This window comes from Leopardus geoffroyi, chromosome B2 (genome assembly GCF_018350155.1).
Source record: "Leopardus geoffroyi isolate Oge1 chromosome B2, O.geoffroyi_Oge1_pat1.0, whole genome shotgun sequence".
Classification (NCBI taxonomy): domain Eukaryota; kingdom Metazoa; phylum Chordata; class Mammalia; order Carnivora; family Felidae; genus Leopardus; species Leopardus geoffroyi.
In genome coordinates, this window is record NC_059332.1 from 44,133,806 (window position 1) to 44,153,841 (window position 20,036).

The window sequence follows — 20,036 nt, forward strand, 5'->3', positions numbered from 1 at the left end:
GATGGGTACTACAGATTCACTTTTAACAGGAGCATGTAAAAATAGTTTACCATCTTACTTGATTGAGATTATTAAAAAGTAATCTTGCAGAAAATGGGGTGGGTGGAGAGTTTTAGTTACATAAACTTTCAAAGATCACTGAAGCACTGTCATTCCCACCGTCCTTTCCACCCCCTATATTAAAGATAAAACAGGCTTCGTCTTTACATCACCATCTAATATATATTAAAAAGTGAAACTTAAAATACCGTAAGTGATTTGAGATTCGATTCACTAGTTTCGGTTTTGTTGTTTAATCCGAGGGAGCAGTGGACAGGAATTGTTTTCTTTTGGGCAGGGTGTGGCTTTTCCTCTGAAACTTTGTTTCTGTGACTTCTAACTTCTGACCCATTCCTGCCAGCAATGAGTTATGCACCCCAATTAGGAGTTTAAAAAAAGAAATAGCTGCATAAAGAGCAATGTCTCTGCTCTAGAAAACATGATAAAAAAAATTTAAGTGTTTTATGCTAATGCTAAATCTTGAATCTAGTAAATGGGGGGAAAAGGAGAAACTGCCTCTAACATACTGCTTCCAAACCTGACTTTGGCTGTGGGAGCAAAGACTGGAATTGTAATTCGTTTTTGTGAATTTAGCCAAGTCAGTTCTCTTGGAGGCACAACATTCATTTGTAAGTGATGAGTTTAGATTATTGCTCCTTGCACATTTCAGTCTCTGACACAAAATGGGTTTCAACTTCCTCCATATTTCTAAGATTTATATAAAATTCCTTTTTCAAGGGGCTCCTGGGTGGCTCAGTCGGTTGAGCATCTGACTCTTGATTTCTGCTAAGTTTGTGGTCTCGAGGTTAGTGAGTTTGAGCCCCTTTCCTGGCTCTGAAGTGTGCTGTGCCTGCTTGGGATTCTCTCTCTGCCTCTCCCCTACGCACATGCTCGGAAACACACACACTCTCAAAACAAATAAATAAACTTAAAAAAATTCCTTTTTCAAGAGCTAGGCTGAAAGAACATTATAAATGAATGTTATTAGGTTGCCAGCTAAATAAAACAATTATATATATATATGTCTAAAAATCACTTCAGAAATGAAAAATTCATGATACTGTTACGCTTTCTTTTATTATCATTAAAACGCTCCAATGAATCTATAGTATGCTTTGTGGCGGAGTTTCTTTCACTTATTCCGCCTCACTCCCGTCGAGCAAGGAAGCACAGTTTGGGAAAGATCTCATCTCAAGGTTTGGACTGAATTGATCCCCTGGTAATTCCACATTCTTTGCTGGCTTAGATTTGGGCATATGACACAATTCTAGTTCAAGTAGCTGAAGGAGATGGTTGCTGGAGGCTTCTGAGACAGAGGGGAAAAAAAAAACCCTAGAAATCACGTCTGTTGCCCAGTGAAGTGAAAAATGAATCATATGGCTCCTTTTGCTACTGTTATATTTACTACTAGAGGAACCAGATTCCAAGTCTGTTAATAGCCCAGTGGAGAGTTAAAAGAATGTAGTACACGGTGACACTGTTGAGTTGCTAACATAATCAGTCCTGAAGCCTACATTACCTCTGGACTTCTTGTTTCACAAGATTATAAATATCCTTGTTAGTTATGTCCATCCAAAACACATTTTCAGTTGTGGTTGAAATAGTAAATATTTGAAGGATAACAGAACCTTGGTGCCAAAACATTCTTATGAATCATTTTGTCCCCCTGTTCTCAACGACATTATCTGTAAGAAGGAAACCAGACCGCATAGGACTCCCCGTTCTGACCCTGCCACGTGAGCAGTGGCCGTGGATGAAGGGAACCTTCTCCCCCGATGCCCATCCAGCTGCCGTCTCCGCTCCACATCTGACCTTCGTATCAGTCGATTTTGTCTACTCTTTAAGCAGTCATGCACCTCGTGTCAGAATGCCAAAAAAATTAATTTCCCCTACATTGGACATTACATCAATTTCCCCGGAACTCAGACTTTTCCTGACCATTGTTCAGGGTGGGGAACGTTTTTCTGCTCAGAGTGATGATGATCGCTAACACTTACCATGCACCAGGTACTGTGCTGAGCACTTTACTTGCTTTATCTCATACATTTGACAGTAACCCGAAGAGGTTGGTGCTGTAAGAAGGCTGGTTTACAGATGAAGAAATGGAGGCTCAAGAGGTTGAGACACTGGCCCAAGATTGCTGAGCTACTGAGTGGCAGAGCGAGTATTAAAATTCAGGTCTGGCAGATTCTAGGGATTGAATGACATGGCCTCTGCCACTCCTGCCGGCTCTGACACCCCACGGATCTAAGGAGCCCAATACACCAGTGTACAGGCCGGCCGTGAGGTCTGCAACGGGAATGAACTTGTGAAGGTACGAACTAATAATCGATAGAACCCAGCCAGCCCCACATTGTCTCTGAAGCTGCTTGCAGACCCTGAGGTTTTGGTAATGGCTATACTCTGAAGTTCAGACCCATGGTGCAAAACTTAGACCTTGGTTTCTAAGGTCCACTATTGTAGGTTACTAATCCAGGTGCTGGGTTTACACCCAGGAAATCCTCAATGCCTGAAAATAATTAACATATGATTCACATTCTTAATTCATTTAATTGCATATTTTAAAGTACCCACTGGAGCTACAGTATTGAATATGAAAGAAAATACCCTCTTGGAGCTTTGTTTGTTTTTTTTTTAATGTTTATTTATTATTGAGAGACACAGAGCACAAGCATGGGAAGAGCAGAGAGAGAAGGAGACACAGAATCTGAAGCAGGTTCCAGGCTCTGAGCTGTCAGCACAGAGCCGGAGGCAGGGCTCCAACCCACAGAGGGTGAGATCATGACCTGGGCAGAAGTCAGACACTTAAGCCATTGAGCCACCCAGGCGCCCCTTGGAGCTTGTATTTTAAAGTGAGGGAAGGCAAGAACCAAATGAATCAAAAGCTCCATTAAATTCAATAAACATTCAGTAGGTACCTTTTCTGTTCCAGGTTCTGTATTTGGCACCGCAAATACAAAGAGAGAAGAGATACTATCCACTCTTTACTAAGTATACCAGGGTGACCCAAGTGTTAACAAATAAATCTACTTCTTTTTGGTATTCTTTCCAGTAGTAAGTTTAAAGTTGCAGTCTTCCGCTTGACAAAGCTTCCAACTAAAGGCAGGAGGACAGTCCCCTATGTATCTGTCGAAAGAGGTGCCCATTTCTCAGCTGGCTCCCTACCACAAGGATTGTGTTTCTGTGTTTCTTGTAACCTAACTTGTAAACTGCCTAGTACTCAACGTCCCTTGTAAAGGTGCTCATTTTTCCAGTAAAACAGGTGCTTTGGGTAGAATCACATCGTATTTATTCCAATTCATTAGAAGTGGCTGAAGCTGCTCCAGACATGGGCTGGGCTCTGGTGCAGCCAAAGTCATTTTTCCTGCGGACACCGAAGCCAACAGGTGCGTATTAACCGGGGGCGAAGCAACAGCCAGGGGCCTTTCCTGGACTCGTTGGGTTTCAGCTCCCCTGAAGGGCACCCCGCCCTAGGATGATATGAAAGGGGCGTGGTGGAAGATAGAAAAGAACCTCTTGGAGGTCCAATGCTAACCCACCGAAGCAGAAGTCTCCAGGTGGTACCTGAATCTAACCAATCGCAAAGGAAGTTACATTTAACGCGGCTCCGGGAACCAATCAGAGGAAACGTCTCAGCCGCCGCCGCCCGCCGGGTTCCAGCTGGTTGGCAGCAGGTTCCGCTGTCGCGCGCCGGACGGCTGCGCACAATCCGTAGCGGCCCCAGCCAAGCGGTTCTCGGGGAGGTTGGGGCTGTTGACAACCGCGGCTGGAGCGCCCGCCATTGCGCAGGCGCCTTAAGAAGATTTCTGCCTCGCCGGTGTCCCTTCGGGTCTCCCTTGCCCCCCAGGATCCACGAGCGCCGCGTGCCGACAGTTCTGAGTTCCGCGTGCCGGCAGCGGGTGAGTGTGAGCCTAGCGCGCCCGCCTTCCGGAGGGAAATGCCACCACGTCCTCAGTCGCCAGGGGATTTGACACTGGAGGTGGTGAGAACCCCCTCCCCTCCCGTCTCCCAGCCTCAGGGGAGCTGGCGGGGACGTCCCCGAAGGGACCCGGAGGCGCAGGGACCGAGCTGAGCACCGCGAGGCAGAGGGCGTGTGGGAGGCGGAAAGAGCAGTTGGCAGGTGCTTTGGGAAGGGGGCGGGGTGGGGGGGGGGACGTGGTGTGAAGGGCGGGGAGGGCAGTGGGCTGACCGCGGCGAAGGTGGGCAGCGTTGACAAAGAGGGGAGGCGGGCGGCGGGGTGGGCGTTTGCATCTGAATATTAGATCACAGCTCATGGTCATTATATAATCAAATGTAAGAACTAATTTCCTAGAAAACCAGTTAGCAAAGATCACATTTACGTGCTTTTTATAGGCTGGACGCCCTGTTAAGCACTCTCCAAACAATGCTTCCTTTTCTCGGTACAGCAACCCTGTGAGATAATAGCGTCCCATTTATATAGATGAGGAAATTCAGGCTCAGAGAAGTCAAGAGACGTTCAACATTGTGCAGCCAGTGACAAACAGATTCAGGTTTATACCAGCCCAGACCCCAGAATGGTTTTGCTTAACCACCAGGTGATCTGCTGGACTGAAGCCTGAACACTTGCCCAGTGTTATAGGAAGTCAGCTGTTCGTTTTAATGTTATGGTTTTTCTTTCCTTTCCTCCCAGAGGTTGTTCCAAGCTATTTTAAGGAAATTAAACTCACTTGAAAGCAAGGAGGAGCTGTTTTAAGTATTTGAGTATAGCCACAAAGTAATTTGGGAGAAGTTTTGATGAGAACACAAGAAACACAAGAAGTAGCTGTTTTGAAGACACTAGAAAATTTTGTGAGCCCTTGAAAATTGGAGAATAACTTAGGCTCCTAGAATTTTTAAGACTGAGTAAATCTTCTAAAGAGGAGTTACGTTTTTTCTTTAAACACCAAGAAAATAATAATAATCTAGAGGAAATCACCAAAGTTCCCCAGGCCCATAGACAATAATGTTATTTTATTTTAAAGCTGTATAAAAGTTTAATTATACATATTTGTGAAGTCTTTAGAATAGAGCTTTTGTATTACAGAGCAGATGGCAAGCTAATGGTGACAAATACCTTTCACCATTTCCTGTAACTGTTACAGTCTCCTCTCCCAACTTCACATGGGCTAAGAATGCCAGTGCGAATTGTCTGACATGCATTCCACCCAGGTAAAAAAAATCATCCCAGAAGACTTGGAGCATGTTCTGTCCCCTGAATTGAAGACAACTACTTACTGCTTCCGGTTGCTGTTGGGATGTTTGAATATAGTCCGGATGAGTCTGCTTTTTTTTCTTCCCTCTGCTATTTTTTTTTTTTTTTTTTTTTGGTTTGAAAATTACAGAATTTTTCTCAAAGTTTAGTAATATGTAACGTGTAGTGATTTTGAGTTCTTTTTTTTTTTTAATATATGAAATTTATTGTCAAATTGGTTTCCATACAACACCCAGTGCTCATCCCAAAAGGTGCCCTCCTCAATACCCATCACCCACCCTCCCCTCCCTCCCACCCCCCATCAACCCTCAGTTTGTTCTCAGTTTTTAACAGTCTCTTATGCTTTGGCTCTCTCCCACTCTAACCTCTTTATTTTTTTTTTTTCCTTCCCCTCCCCCATGGGTTTCTGTTAAGTTTCTCAGGATCCACATAAGAGTGAAGCCATATGGTATCTGTCTTTCTCTGTATGGCTTATTTCACTTAGCATCACACTCTCCAGTTCCATCCACGTTGCTACAAAAGGCCATATTTCATTTTTTCTTTCCTTTTTTTTTTTTTTAATTTTATTAGATTTTGAGTTCTTGAAAATTACTTGAGAACTTCTCACCGGTATTTTGTTGCTAATAGATTGACACCCCCTGTTAGAACGAAACAGAAGGCAGTAGACATAGATATGGGCACTGTTAATGAAGGATGCTCTGACATGAAAGGTTTTGGTAATTGTTGGGAGTTTATTACTAGTTTTGTGAACTCGCTGTTACTAGACTTGTAAACTTGTTGAGGGCGTGAATTAGTAAGGGCATAGTAAAGCTGCTAAATTGCTTTCTGAGCTTGGCCAATCACTGGACTTCAGCTCCCTTACATGTAAAAAGAAGGGATTGGACTAAATTATTTCTAACTATTTTATAGTGGCACAATAATGTTATTCTGCCCATCGTAGTACAGACTTTCTCCTAACATAACAGCTTTGTAACTCAAATGGATAAAGGGAAACTTAAACGTGAGAGCCTGTTCTGTAACACTGTATGCACCCCCATTTCACAAACACTGAAACTAAATCTGAGAGAAGTTAAATCTGCCCACTGTTGCCCATCTACTAGATGTGAGCTCAAGTTCTGGGATCATTCTGAATTCAGAGCCTACAGTCTTTCCACTCTGTGCTTCTAAGCCTGGGGACGAGGATCCTAACAGTGTGCTAACACATTCCTGAACCCCAGGATAAATAGTACGTATACCTTGAACATCCTTTTCATTCAAGATTTGCAGAAGAAAGGGGCGCCTGGGTGGCGCAGTCGGTTAAGCGTCCGACTTCAGCCAGGTCACGATCTCACGGTCCATGAGTTTGAGCCCTGCGTCAGGCTCTGGGCTGATGGCTCAGAGCCTGGAGCCTGTTTCCGATTCTGTGTCTCCCTCTCTCTCTGACCCTCCCCCGTTCATGCTCTGTCTCTCTCTGTCCCAAAAAAAAAAATAAATAAACGTTGAAAAAAAAAAAAAGATTTGCAGAAGAAAGATTTTGACTTGTATGTTTTTTGAGAAAGAGGGTCAGACACAGGTTTTCGTTTTGCTGTCGTTTTGCATTTGGAAGGTGGTATAAGACATTTTCATGTTAAAACACCCCAGGTCTGTATTATGGAGTACAGATTTCACACAATTTTGGAGGTAAATTGAGACATCAAAGATGTTTCCCATTTTCTGGCAGGGCATTTCAGATGCTTTTAAGATGACAATTTCATTCCCTCCTTTTTTGTTGTTGATGTTAATACAATAGTTTTATTGAGATAGAATTCACATATTATCCAGTTCACTCATTTAAAGTGAACAGTTTGGGGCGCCTGGGTGGTGCAGTCGGTTAAGCGTCCGACTTCAGCCAGGTCACGATCTCGCGGTCCGGGAGTTCAAGCCCCGCGTCAGGCTCTGGGCTGATGGCTCAGAGCCTGGAGCCTGTTTCCGATTCTGTGTCTCCCTCTCTCTCTGACCCTCCCCCGTTCATGCTCTGTCTCTCTCTGTCCCAAAAATAAATAAACGGAAAAAAAAAAATTTAAAGTGAACAGTTTTGTGGAGTCCTGGAGCCATCACCACAGTCCATATGAGAGCAGTTTCATCACCCCCAAAAGATACCTCCTGCCCATTGGAATTTCCTCCTCATTTCTCCCCAGCCCCTTGGCCCAGGCACTACTAATGTACTTTCCATCTCGAAGAGATTTGCTTATCCTAGGTATTTCCTCTAAAAAGTCCTACAGTAAGAGATCTTTTGTGAGCACCTTCTTTGACTTCGCATAATGCTTCAAGGTTTCTCCCAAGTTGTAGCGTATGTTCATTCCTTTTTATTGCCAAATAATATTCCATTGTATGGCTCTGCCATACAGTGTTCAAAATGCAAGTTCCTGGCTTTTACTCCAGCTTGACTGAGGCGGAGTTTTCCAGGTGTAAAGACTGGGCAGTTGCACTTGTAAGGAGCTTCCCTCAGTGATTTTTAGGTCTACTGTGCTGTCATAGATGATATGCAAAGAGAATTGACAAGGCTGGCAACAGATGCTTTACCCAGGGCAGCTCTGTGGTGAGACAACGGGGAGGCTGTTTTGCAGGTTTGGGGACCTAAGGAAAGGAAAAAGACTTGGAGGTGCAGAGAGTGCGTTCGGCCTGGTGTACATCAGACCTGACTTGCCTGCAGAGCTGCCTGTGCGGTGGGATTGGTGGAGAATGTCAACTGGTTCCTGAGGGAAAGAGCCAGGGCAGTAGATTATGGTTTTAGAAAATGTATTTAGGAGTGTCTGTAAGAGACCGCACCACCTGTTTGCTGTTGTAGTTCACTCTTTCTGGAAACAAACATTTGTGCATGGGAATGTAGCTGTACCGCAAGAGAAAACAGGGAATCCGCCAAGTTCAGCTTTCATGGTCTCCACGCAGGTTCTAAGGTTGCTGGAACCCAGGGCAGCAGCCTGCACAGCATTGTGGTATGGCCGCACTTGTGCTGACGGTCCGAGGGAGGAGGCGAGTTGTGCCTAAACACTAGGTCAGGAGCACCAAATACCGAATGGAAAGAGAAATGCTGCTGTCTGTCTCGATTCTTGAGAGTTGATATTGCTGAGCTGTAGCCGGGGCTGTGTCTGTGCAGAGTGTCTCTTAACTCTTCTTTGGAGCAGTGATTTGATTTTGCCATTCTGTACTGGTTTTGGTTTCCTGGATGGCATCAGCAACGGATGGTCCGTGCACCACACCCCGAAGGTAGCCCGTCTCGGGTTAAAATGGTAGACTTTGCAGGCCCAGAGATCCTCACCGACAAGATTCTGTGCCTTTCTGATGTTTGCAATTGTTGAGTCCCCTGGTTCCGAGAGGGTCACAGCTTCAGTCAACAAACGTTTGAATGACTGTACATCCAAAGATCATCTACCTGGTGGTGTGTTTGAAGGAAAGAAAGTCTCTGTCTTCAAGTAATTGCGGTTTAGTTGGGAGAAAGAAGAACACACAAACGGCTCATGAACTTAATCATCATGTCAGCTCACTGCTGCTTATACCTGGGGCCTCCAGGCACATACCCTCCCCCCCCCCCCCCCCCCCCCGCCTCTCCGGCAGCCATACCTTGGGTCTTACTCTGAAATAGTGACTTCACTCACCTCACTCTGACCACAGTCTCACATTCTTGCAGCTTCCATCAAAACCTCCGGTCGGGGGGCACCTGGCTGGCTCAGTCGGTTAAGCACCAACTTCGGCTCAGGTCATGATCTCCTGGTTCGTGGGTGTGAGCCCCAGATCGGGCTCTCTGTTGTCACAACAGAGCCCACTTTTGATCCTCTGTCCCTGTCTTTCTCTGCCCCTCCCCCAGTCACACGCACATGCTCTCGCTCTCTCAAAATAACTAAACTTAAAAAAAAAGAAAGAAAGAAAAGAACCTCCAGTCCAGGAGCCTTTCCACTTCGTATATCTGTATCGGTTTCATCTTAAGCTCTGCAGTTCAGACTTCAGTCACTCCATAGGACCTTCAGCTTCCTTCGTTATACTTCAGTTTCTGGCAGAGTCTCACGCGCAGGCAGGATCGGCTGCCTGTTCATGCCTGTGCTGGGGCGGCCGAATTGCTAGAAAAAACCGGTCAACAGTGTCTCTAACAATTCATGACGCCCGCTGTCAACTTTGACCACCAGTCCTCACTGTTTCCCTGTACCCTCTCCCGTTCTCCACGTTGGCCACTTCAGACATTCTCTGTGATTCTCAAAACCCTGAACCTTTTACCACCCTACTCGCTCTCAATAATCACCCCTACCTCTTGGAACACAGAGAATGCAGCTCCCTTCATCTCCAGCCCTCACACCTGTTAGCTAACTTAGCCTTTGCTCCCTCTCTCTCCTATTGCAATGAAAGAGATATCCCCTCCATCTAAAGTGGACCATCCTGCTTAAATCACCTACCCTGCTTTCTTAAGGAGCAAAGATGATAGAGACTGAAGGCAGGGAGATTTATTATGGGAAAGCTATTTTTATAATCAGTGGGTTGTCAGAAAAAAATAATGAAAAATCAGGGAGAGCTATGAGCCTGGGGTATTAGGGAGAATGGTTATGTTCTTGATAGTAAAAAGGAAGTTTAAGGGATATGGTGATGAAAGTCATTTCAGCAGCTGTTGGATTTCTTCAGAAGTTAGTACAGCATCCAAGTCCCTGTAGGCTTTGTCTGTCAACCTCATGTAAATACTGGGAACGTATAGATTGAGACGAGATCTTTTACTCAAGTAATATTTATTTCTTATCCTTCTTTTCCTGCCAGTATCTTCAACAGGAACTGGTGATGAGCCAATATGGTAACATTTCCACCACTTATTTCTGTGGGTTAGAAGGAACTTGGGGGTGGGGGGCGCCTGGGTGGCTCAGTCAGTTGAGCGTCTAACTCTTGATATCGGCTCATGATCTCAGAGTCTTGAGATCAAGCCCCATATTGGGCTCTGTGCTGATAGTGTGGAGCCTGCTTGGGATTCTTTCTCCCTGTGCTCACACATGCGTGCTCTCTCTCTCAAAATAAATAAGTAAACATTAAAAAAAAAAATAAAAGGAACATAGAGTACTTGTCATTAAACTGGAAAAATAATCTCCTCTGGAGCCCCTGAAGGCTTGGTATTATTTCTGTTTTGTGCAAAGGGATCATTTTTCTTTCTTTTATCTGTTCTTAATAAGTCTTTTTTTTTTTTTCAATATTTTATTTTTAAGTAATCTCTACACCCAACATGGGGCTTGAACTTATACCCTGCGATCAAGAGTCTCGTGTTCCACTGAGTGAGCCAGCCCGGTGCCCCTGTTCTTATTAAGTTTTTAGGATAATTTCTGCTACTACAGACAAGCAAGGCGACCAAACAGGAATATCTGTGTGGAGTGTAAGAGCGGTCTGTATCCCCTTCAGAGCATGAAGGGTGGAGCAGGACATACATAAATAGGAAATTGGACAAGTAAAGACAGTTTTCGCCCCCGATTTTAGCTTTATTCAATTATCTTTCAGTAAATGGCATTATGTAATTTTAAGTAGGTATAAAGCTGGTATATGAAAGTTTATAAATTTTGATTCTCTTCTCCTGATGGCTAAACTTCTGAAACTGAATCCAAATCAAAGCAGCACTACTACTTATGAACTGTGTTTTTATATTTTAGGAACCCTGATTGCTCTCCTTCAACACACTCATTATGAAGTTATTAGTAATACTTTTATTTTCTGGACTTATAACTGGTTGTAGAGGTAACTCTTCCCATAGTTTGCCACCCAAGTTACTACTGGTGTCCTTTGATGGTTTCAGAGCTGACTATCTACAGAACTATGAATTTCCCCATCTCCAGAATTTTATCAAAGAAGGAGTCCTGGTGGAACATGTTAAAAATGTTTTTATCACAAAAACATTTCCAAACCACTACAGTATCGTGACAGGCTTGTATGAAGAAAGCCATGGCATTGTGGCTAATTCCATGTATGACGTAATCACGAAGAAACATTTTTCTGACTTTGATGACAAGGATCCTTTTTGGTGGAATGAGGCAGTACCTATTTGGGTGACCAATCAGCTTCAGGAAAACAGATCCAGTGCTGCTGCTATGTGGCCTGGTACTGACGTGCCCATTCACAATACCACACCTTCCTATTTTATGAATTATAGCTCTTCAGTGTCATTTGAGGAGAGACTAAATAATATTACCACGTGGCTCATCAATTCAAATCCACCAGTCACCTTTGCAACCCTCTACTGGGAAGAACCAGATGCAAGTGGCCACAAATATGGACCCGAAGATAAAGAAAACATGTACAGAGTGTTGAAAGAAATAGATGACCTTATTGGTGAGCTAGTCCACAAACTCAAGGTGCTAGGATTGTGGGAAAGTCTGAATGTGATCATTACAAGTGATCATGGGATGACCCAGTGCTCTAAGGACAGACTGATCAACTTGGATCGCTGCATTGATAATTCAAGCTATGCTCTTATAGATTTGACTCCAGTTGCTGCTGTACTTCCTAAAATAAGTAAGTAAACCTTTAGCTGAGGGATATTTGGGAAGGGGGCGATTGAACGAGGAGGAGGGTGTGTCAAAGAATGCGGCTCTGGCTTTCTGTAGTACGGTACCATATATTCGTAAACTTGCTCAGAGTGAGATTCTGGGTTTTCCCCCTTAATTTGTAAGTCTTGAAGCAGTTAGTTTAAGGTTCATGTTCAAGGAGATTATTTCTCTGCTTTTTGATGTGTTTCTTCATTATTCACACTAATGGAAAAGGACATTTTTGTCCTTTAAAAACATCTTGGATATTTGTGTGAGATATATTCTTTGTCTACTGATCTTAGAATTCGTAATAATATGTAATTATTTCATCTTCCTTAGGAAGCTATACATCAAAATTGTCCCCTTTTGTATAAAAGCCTACCAGGGAGAGTCACAAAGTGAAAAAAGAGATATGTGAATGCTTGGAAAGATAGAAGTGTGTGTGTGTCTGTCTGTCCATCCCCAACAATGTCACATAATTATTATTGCTCTGAATTTTTAAGAATTAAAAGTGATTTAATCGATGGTATTGTTCAGAATTTATTTCCAATTATTCTAGTTAGAAATACTTATTTTCCTTATCATTCAATTGTGATTTTTTTTCCTTTACTGTTTCCTTTTTCTTCCAGATACAACAGAGGTTTATAACAAACTGAAAGTCTGTAGCCCTCACATGAATGTTTATCTCAAAGAAGACATTCCTGCCAGATTTCATTACCAACATAATAATCGAATTCAGCCTATTATTTTGGTTGCTGATGAAGGCTGGACAATTGTGTTAAATAAATCATTACCAAAATGTAAGTATTTAGGATATATCTGTTGTATCCTGGGGATAAATCACACATTGTGACATATTTCTATGAACAGGGTGCTTTGATTTAGAGACTTTAACACAGTATAATCAGTTCACTTTTTGACTGGATAATTCGTAGGTTTTCATTCAACAGCAATTTAAAACCGTATTTCACCTTTAGAGAAGGGTGGGTGACCTTGAGGGCAAAGGTGTAGATGTACTTTCTTACCCACATTGCGGTTACTGTCAGTAACGTTCAAGGCTGGTTCTCTTGACTTGTAGAAAACGGCAGAGAAGTAAAGAAACGGTAAAAGGGGACAGATTTGATAGTTCAAATGCCTGTTTATTTTTTGTGTGCATTAATAAACATTGTCCAAGTATCCCGAAGTCTTTCCCCAATGATGAAGTCGTTTACCTGAGTGCGGTTGCTCTTTGGAACACTGGGAAAGATTCAGAAGGTAAACAAACAAAAACCTACCAAGTACACAAAACAGGTGTATCAAAATCTCTCCTAAAGCTAAGGAAATAATAGGGGAGAGTTACAGGTCTTCCCTGAACCCAAGCTTATTCATCCATACGTTAAGTTCAATTTGAATACTTTTTAAAAAAAAAACTGGCTTTGTACAAGTCTGTAGCAGGAGTCAGAACATTTCTGTAAAAGACCAGATAGTAAATATGTAGGCTTTATAAGGCAGCTGGTCTCCATCTCAGCTACTCAATTGCGCCTTTGCAGCGGGAAAGTAGCCCTAGACATTATGTAAACGAACTGACATGGGGGGTTGCAGTGAAATTTTGTGTACTGAAACAGGTAGGGGACTGAATTTGGCCAGGGGCTGTCATATGCAGACCCCTGATCTACAGCACATCAGAAGCTTCAGACAAGGATAAGATAATGGTTATTGGAATTTATATGTTCTTTACGCTTATATACTCACTGTTGAAAACTGAGAAAATACAGAAAAGTTTAGAAACGAGAAAAAAAACCCAACTATCCATAATCCCTCCATACAAAGGTACGGACAGATGTGAATTGTGGGAGTTTCCCCCTTCTATGCTTTTTTGCTATTACATATACACGTATATTTTTACACTGCTGAAATCGTAATGTCTATATATAGAGTTTTATTCTGTTTTTATTATATTGATCACATGCATTATTTTTATTATGAAATATTTCAAACATAAAATTAAAGGCTAATATAACAAAAACTGATCTACCTTCCACTCAGTCATTTGCACTTCATATGAAACCAGGAGCTTATCAAATCCAACTGGTGTACGTTAAAAGGGAATATTTGCCAACACAAAGCCAAAACCTGAGATTCTGGTGTTGGGGTCATATCAGAGACTATCCTGTCATGTTTTCCTTTGAGTTAGATGTGGAGTTACAGGTTGGTGATCTGGTTAGACTTCACATTCAGTACAAGAATCCCTTCTGTATTCTCAATTCTGTGGCCTCCGGATGTTAAGGTGTTCATTAACTGTCAGTAAATCAGTATATTGTATCATCCCGTCTCTTATCACGGGAGCAATTGACGTGGGTAAGGCTGCAAATTCACTTCTTCCCCATTCACTGGACACACTCACTTTTCCTCTCCAGTTTTTTAGGACCCTCAGCCCACCCACTCTTTTTCTTTTATAATCACTAGTGCTCTTTGCATGCAGACGGCTCTGGAAATTGAAGGGTGAAATAAGTGGGGCCAGAACTGAAAGATAGGTACCTGAAGTCAAGAAATAGTTTTAAAGTCTCAGGTCATGACCAGTTAGGAAAAGCGGTATGTGTGTCTGTGTGAAATGGGGACATGGCTGAGTTGAAAAAAATAGAAAATTTTATTTCTAGCCCCCATCTGGTCCAAATTAATTGGAATTAATTTTAACAGATGGGAATTACACTGGCAAGAATCAGCATATTTCCATTGGAAGCAAGTTATTTTGTAGTAGAAAGATCATTCTTTCTGTTAAGAACTAACATAATTTTGTTCTTTTTTTCAGTAGGTGACCATGGTTATGATAATTCTTTGTCTAGTATGCATCCGTTTCTAGCTGCCCACGGACCTGCATTTCACAAAGGCTACAAACACAACACAATTAACAGTGTGGATATTTACCCAATGATGTGCCACATCCTGGGATTAAAACCACGTCCCAATAATGGAACCTTTGGTCACACTAAGTGTTTGTTAGTTGACCAGTGGTGCATTAATCTCCCGGAAGCCATTGGAATTGTTATCGGTGCGCTCTTGGTCTTAACCACGCTAACAGGCCTCATAATAATCATGCAGAATAGACTGTCTGTACCCCGTCCGTTTTCCCGACTTCAGCTGCAAGAGGACGATGATGATCCCCTAATTGAGTAATGCTTGCTGGAATTTATACAGAGTATCTTTAATTATACATGAAACCAAGGATACATTCAAGGGATGGTGTTATAACTATGAAAAATCTACTTTGAAAGACAAAGAACTTAGACCAAGCATGCTAGAGTTATTTTGTTTTTCCCTGTGCTTTGTTTTGGTGCATCAGCTAATACAGAAAAAACGTGACCATAGTTAAAATTGCTAGTAAATCATTAGTTAACACCACCGAGTTCTCTAACTAGAAACTTTTTTTAAGAAAAATACTGCCTCTGCCTTTTTTTTGCAATGAAGATTTGACACAATTTTAAAGGAAAATATACCAAAATTTAGTAGGCATGCTTTTCTAATAAATTTTTATATTTGTAACCGAAACAACAGAAATCTTTATGCAGTTAGAGGATTTTGTGTATCAGGAAGGAAAAGTTTTCTATATTTTTATACTTATTAACCTTAATAGAGTTTGTATCCTAAGTTCACCTGTGATGTAGGAAAACCTCTGTGATGGTTAATAAAATCGGTTAACCAGGCAGAACAGATCTAGCATGTGAAGAAATTATTTTAAGAAAAGCTATTATAAAACACAAAACAAAGACCATGTGATACAAAGCCTCAGTCTCCACCATTGCGTCTTTGTTTAGACCCGTAAGCTGTTGAAGCCTCAAAAGATCTCTTTTGAAGATTGTTGCTAATAAGAAACTAAGAAAATAGAATTGCTTTCCTCTGTTTGTGCTTAGCGCCTTCGAGTAAGTTATTCATTTGTGTGTGCCCAAGTGTGTTTGTGTGCACGAGTATGCAGACTTCCTGTGACTTACAGAAAGTGTCAGAGGTAGGCTGGTGTGTAGGCTGACTTCCACAAAACGTGGCTGTCAGGCAGACGATATAATTGCACTTCATATTTGTTTACTTTCTTCTGACTCACAAGCTAAAATCCTAACTGAAGAAAATTCATCGGCTTTTGTTACCATTTTTTACTTTTTCATGTTTATTATAGCCAGAGGTATCCAAGTCCTGCAGAAAAACCGATGACCTAAATACAAATCTGGTTTCAATTGGGTCAGAACGAGGAAGAGAGATTTTGATACTTAACCTTTGGGACATTATGCCTTACTCTTTAGGCATGGGATTTGGTATCTTTTGATCTTTTCCACTATTCATATGTTAAGTGGCAGAATTTAAGCTTAAACTCTAAGCACTGTTAACATTCTGTAGCCTGAGTGCCACCTCTGATTTTTTTTTTTCAGTGTTTGGTTCATAGAAATAATCACTCTGCTCCTATTTTTGTAAACATACGTGTTCAGAGCTAAGGATTTGCTGTGAAGAATCACCATCCTACCTTGCTAGGTGGTACTTTCTAATAATCAAAATTAATATGCGGAAACTGAGTTGTATCTGTTAAAGAAAAAACTGGCTTTAAGAACCATCCATCAGGACCTGAGGCAGGCCATTAATAGTGTGAACTTGAAAGTTTTGACAATATAAAATAAACTGGGTAACTGTCTTTCAGATAAAAATAAATTATCTACAGCAAATATGCAGCCCAGTTAAATGTTGATTTTCTATGATAGTAAAGAAAAATGCTGCCAGTTATCAAACATATAATTCATCCTATGTGGTCACTGCTAATTTTGTGATCCTAGCATTTGATGCCTATTGTTTTGGGGGTTCTTGAGAAGCATTTCTACAACCTGCATAAATAGTCCATGCTATTGGTCATAAGTGGACTGTGTTAAGAACAGCATAATAAACAAATGAAATAAAACCAATAGGACTAATTTTGCTTTTTGACAAATTTTGATTTTTTTTCCTCACATAAAACTTACCCTAAACTTAATAGTTTTTCTGAACAAAATAAAAGAAAATTTTCTATTTCAATTTCCATTAAAAAAAAAAAAAAAGACTGGAACAGCCACATTTAAAACAGTAGACATTTTGAAGTATCTAAAATAGCAGAATATTTCATACTAGCCCAATAGAGCTTGGTCCCTACAATGCCGTGAGTTTTCATGATCGCATTAGTTTGGTGGTTAGGAGTATCAGAAATCTATACACAGCATCCAGCCTGTGAGTGGATTTCGTACAGGATGAAAGAGGCTGTCAGTGTCTTACCCTTTTGAATAAGACCTTTACATATTTGTCTTTCATTCCATTCTCAAAATATTAACTTTAATTAAAATTGTAAAAATTTTTATGTATATATGCTGATAGGACAAAACAGTATTTATTTGCTCAAAGAGACATTTATATATTATTGAACTTTGCGTTAATTCATTTGTATCTTTGGAAAATTATCATTGTTAAAGCCAATGACTCCTCTCGTGCTCTGAGAAAATCTTTTAGCGAAGCCAGCCCTTTACATTAAGGTTTTGGTGTGGATTTTGTTAAATAAGTGACTCCTATATGTCCTGACATGTTTTCTGGGTGATAGGAAGTATTTGGCTCTGGGAAACACTTAACTGTTGATGACAACAATACTCAAAGGTAATAGGAACACTTTAAAAAAAAATTTTTTTTTTAATGTTTATTTATTTTTGAGAGACAGAGACAGAATGCGAGTGGGTTAGCGGCAGAGAGAGAGGGAGACACAAAATCCGAAGCAGGCTCCAGGCTCTGAGCTGTCAGCACAGAGCCCGATGCGGGGCTTGAACCCACAAGCTGTGAGATCATGACCTGAGCCGAAGTCAGACGCTCAACCGACTGAGCCACACAGGTGCCCCAGGAACACTTTTTATTAAGTAGTTTTTGTTCATTCAGTGAGTGAATTCAGAGTAAGTACATTTATGCATTGGTGGTATCGTGATGAGCATAGCTGCCTTCTGGAATAAGTACATTTATAGGGACAGTTCTGCTGTTATTAAGGTGCGAGTTCTTCTGGTAAACAGCAATAGAATTCGAATGTAAATTATTTCAGTGCTCCGTATTGTAGGCCTTGTGTTACGGTTTCATCAAGCTTGGTATAAGAATTTAAAGATAAATTCTTGGAATATTAAAGGATTAAACATGCCTTTGTATTGTTCTTGGGTGGCTCCCCCTCTTGTCCATATCTGGTAAGATTTAAGGATGATGGCATTTAATTCCTTTTATTTGGAGGTTTTGCTTCATTGCGAATGCATAAAGTTACAAGTGAAGGACAAAGATGAGATGGAAGGTGTGAATTTTATAGTCATTTCCTAAAATAGCGTGTAAATAAAATGACATGAGTATGCTTTAAAGAAGTCTTTATGTGGTGCCTTAAGTTGAAGTAAAATATATTTTGACTATATTGTTTGAATCCATAGTGAATGACTTTGCTTATGATTAAAAAATTTTATGTGAATAAAAACATTTTTACTGTAATTATTAAATATAGAATGCAGTGTTACTGATTTTTTAATTTGTCACCCTGCAAAATACACACACTGTGATAGATGTTGACCTAACCCAGTAATACTGCAAAAATCCACATGGGTGTTCATTAGAGACTTTTTAAACTTTTTATTTATTTTTATTAAGTTTATTTATTTTTGAGACAGAGAGAGACAGAGCATGAACCGGGGAGGGGCAGAGAGAGAGGGAGACACAGAATCGGAAGCAGGCTCCAGGCTCTCAGCCATCAGCCCAGAGCCCGACGCGGGGCTTGAACTCACAGACCTCGAGATCGTGACCTGAGATGAAGTCGGACGCTTAACCGACTGAGCCACCCAGGTGCCCCTGCAGACTTTTTTTTAAAGCCAGGATTAAGTATGTAAATATTTAACCAAATTTTAATTTTTCTTATTTTTTTAAATATTTATTTATTTTGAAAGAGAGAGGAAATGTGAGCAGGGGAGGGACAGAGAGAGAGAGAGAATCCCAAGCAGGCTTTGTGCTGTCAATGCAGAGCCCAGTGCGGGGCTCAAACCCACAAACTGTAAGATCATGAACTGAGCCAAAATCAAGAGTTGGAAGCTTAACTGACTGAGCCATCCAGGTGCCCCCCCTCAACCAGGTTTTTAAAACAGTGTATAAGTATACAATCTAGCATGAGGACATCATTGGAAAGAAGGCCAAGATAAATTTTGTAGAGCTTCCAAAACTAACTTATTCATGTACAGTAGAAGGGAAGAAGTTTGAAAAAGCTGATTACAAAACTCTAGAGGTGAAGGGGGGATTATAGTATTTAAACTATGTTTTGTCAATAGCCATAGAAGTAGTTAAACTGTGTTTTGTAAATAGGCATACTAATCGAGTATAGATTCCACAAAGTTTTCCTCTAGTAGAGCAGTGATAAATTCATTCCCTATATTCATACTAAGCAAACACTGCTAGGAACTATGGGAGGAAACGAGTAAAAGGTACTTGAGAAGAGAGCTCTGCCGTATCTCACAAGTGGTAAAACTTCTATACCAGCAAATTCTGTCTACTCATGGTTTAACTCTTGCTGCTGAGATCCTTGGATACAGAACCATTTTCGAGGCCGTGTGCTTCCTGAAGTTTGGATGCCAGCGTCACACCTCTTTCCCTGACCCCCAGCTTCCTTGGTGCCTGTACTTGGGTTTTGTTACCGTCCTCCCTCCCCCAACACACACACAAACATGCACAGCTTCAGAGAACAGGAGAATCCAAACGAGCCTGTTGGGTCCTGTCGAGTTAGGCTGCAGAGGACTGGTTTGCTTTTTGGCATAAACCCTTCGGAGTTTCATTTTTCATTGTTCCGTGAATATTTTTTTTTAGATGAATGGTTTGCTTCATATCTTTCAAGAAAAACAAAGACATTAAGGCAAAAACCTCCCACAGAGATGCTGATCAGAACGTGTTCCGTATTCTTAACGGATGTGTGTGTGCAGGGGGTGGTGGTGGCCGAAATAACTCAGAGATGTGACTCATCTCCCATGGCCACATTACCTGGCAAGGGCCGAGTCCTACCCAAAAATCAAGCCCGACTGCCAGGCAGGCCTTCTGCTTGTCCAGGTATCTTCTACCTCCTTGACTACAGAAATCCGATTGCCACCATTAAACTGAATCCAGGGAGCTCCTCGGGTGACAGCGCCCCAGTGATGGTTTACAGATGTCTCCAGTTCAGACTGCCCTCCTGTGGTAAAGAGCTGAGTTGCCAGGGACCCAGTCAGCATTCTTTTCTTCCCGACCAGGTTTACTCAACTTCACTTTCACAGTGG

The 20,036-nt window shown here is 41.5% G+C and overlaps 1 protein-coding gene across 2 annotated transcripts; it reads left to right on the plus strand.

Moving 5' to 3' along the window:
* The first annotated feature begins 3,712 nt into the window (after positions 1 to 3,712).
* On the plus strand, positions 3,713 to 16,667 carry ENPP4 (ectonucleotide pyrophosphatase/phosphodiesterase 4). 2 transcript variants are annotated; one of them, XM_045498443.1, is made up of 4 exons: positions 3,713 to 3,938; positions 10,879 to 11,737; positions 12,381 to 12,551; positions 14,540 to 16,667. In XM_045498443.1, exons 2-4 carry the CDS (start codon positions 10,912 to 10,914, stop codon positions 14,902 to 14,904), a joined length of 1,362 nt encoding a protein of 453 aa, XP_045354399.1. In that variant the 5' UTR covers positions 3,713 to 3,938; positions 10,879 to 10,911; the 3' UTR covers positions 14,905 to 16,667. The 2 variants fall into 2 exon arrangements, with proteins under 2 accessions (XP_045354399.1, XP_045354401.1); XM_045498445.1 differs by lacking the exon at positions 3,713 to 3,938 and adding an exon at positions 3,952 to 4,159.
* The last annotated feature ends 3,369 nt before the right edge of the window (positions 16,668 to 20,036 follow it).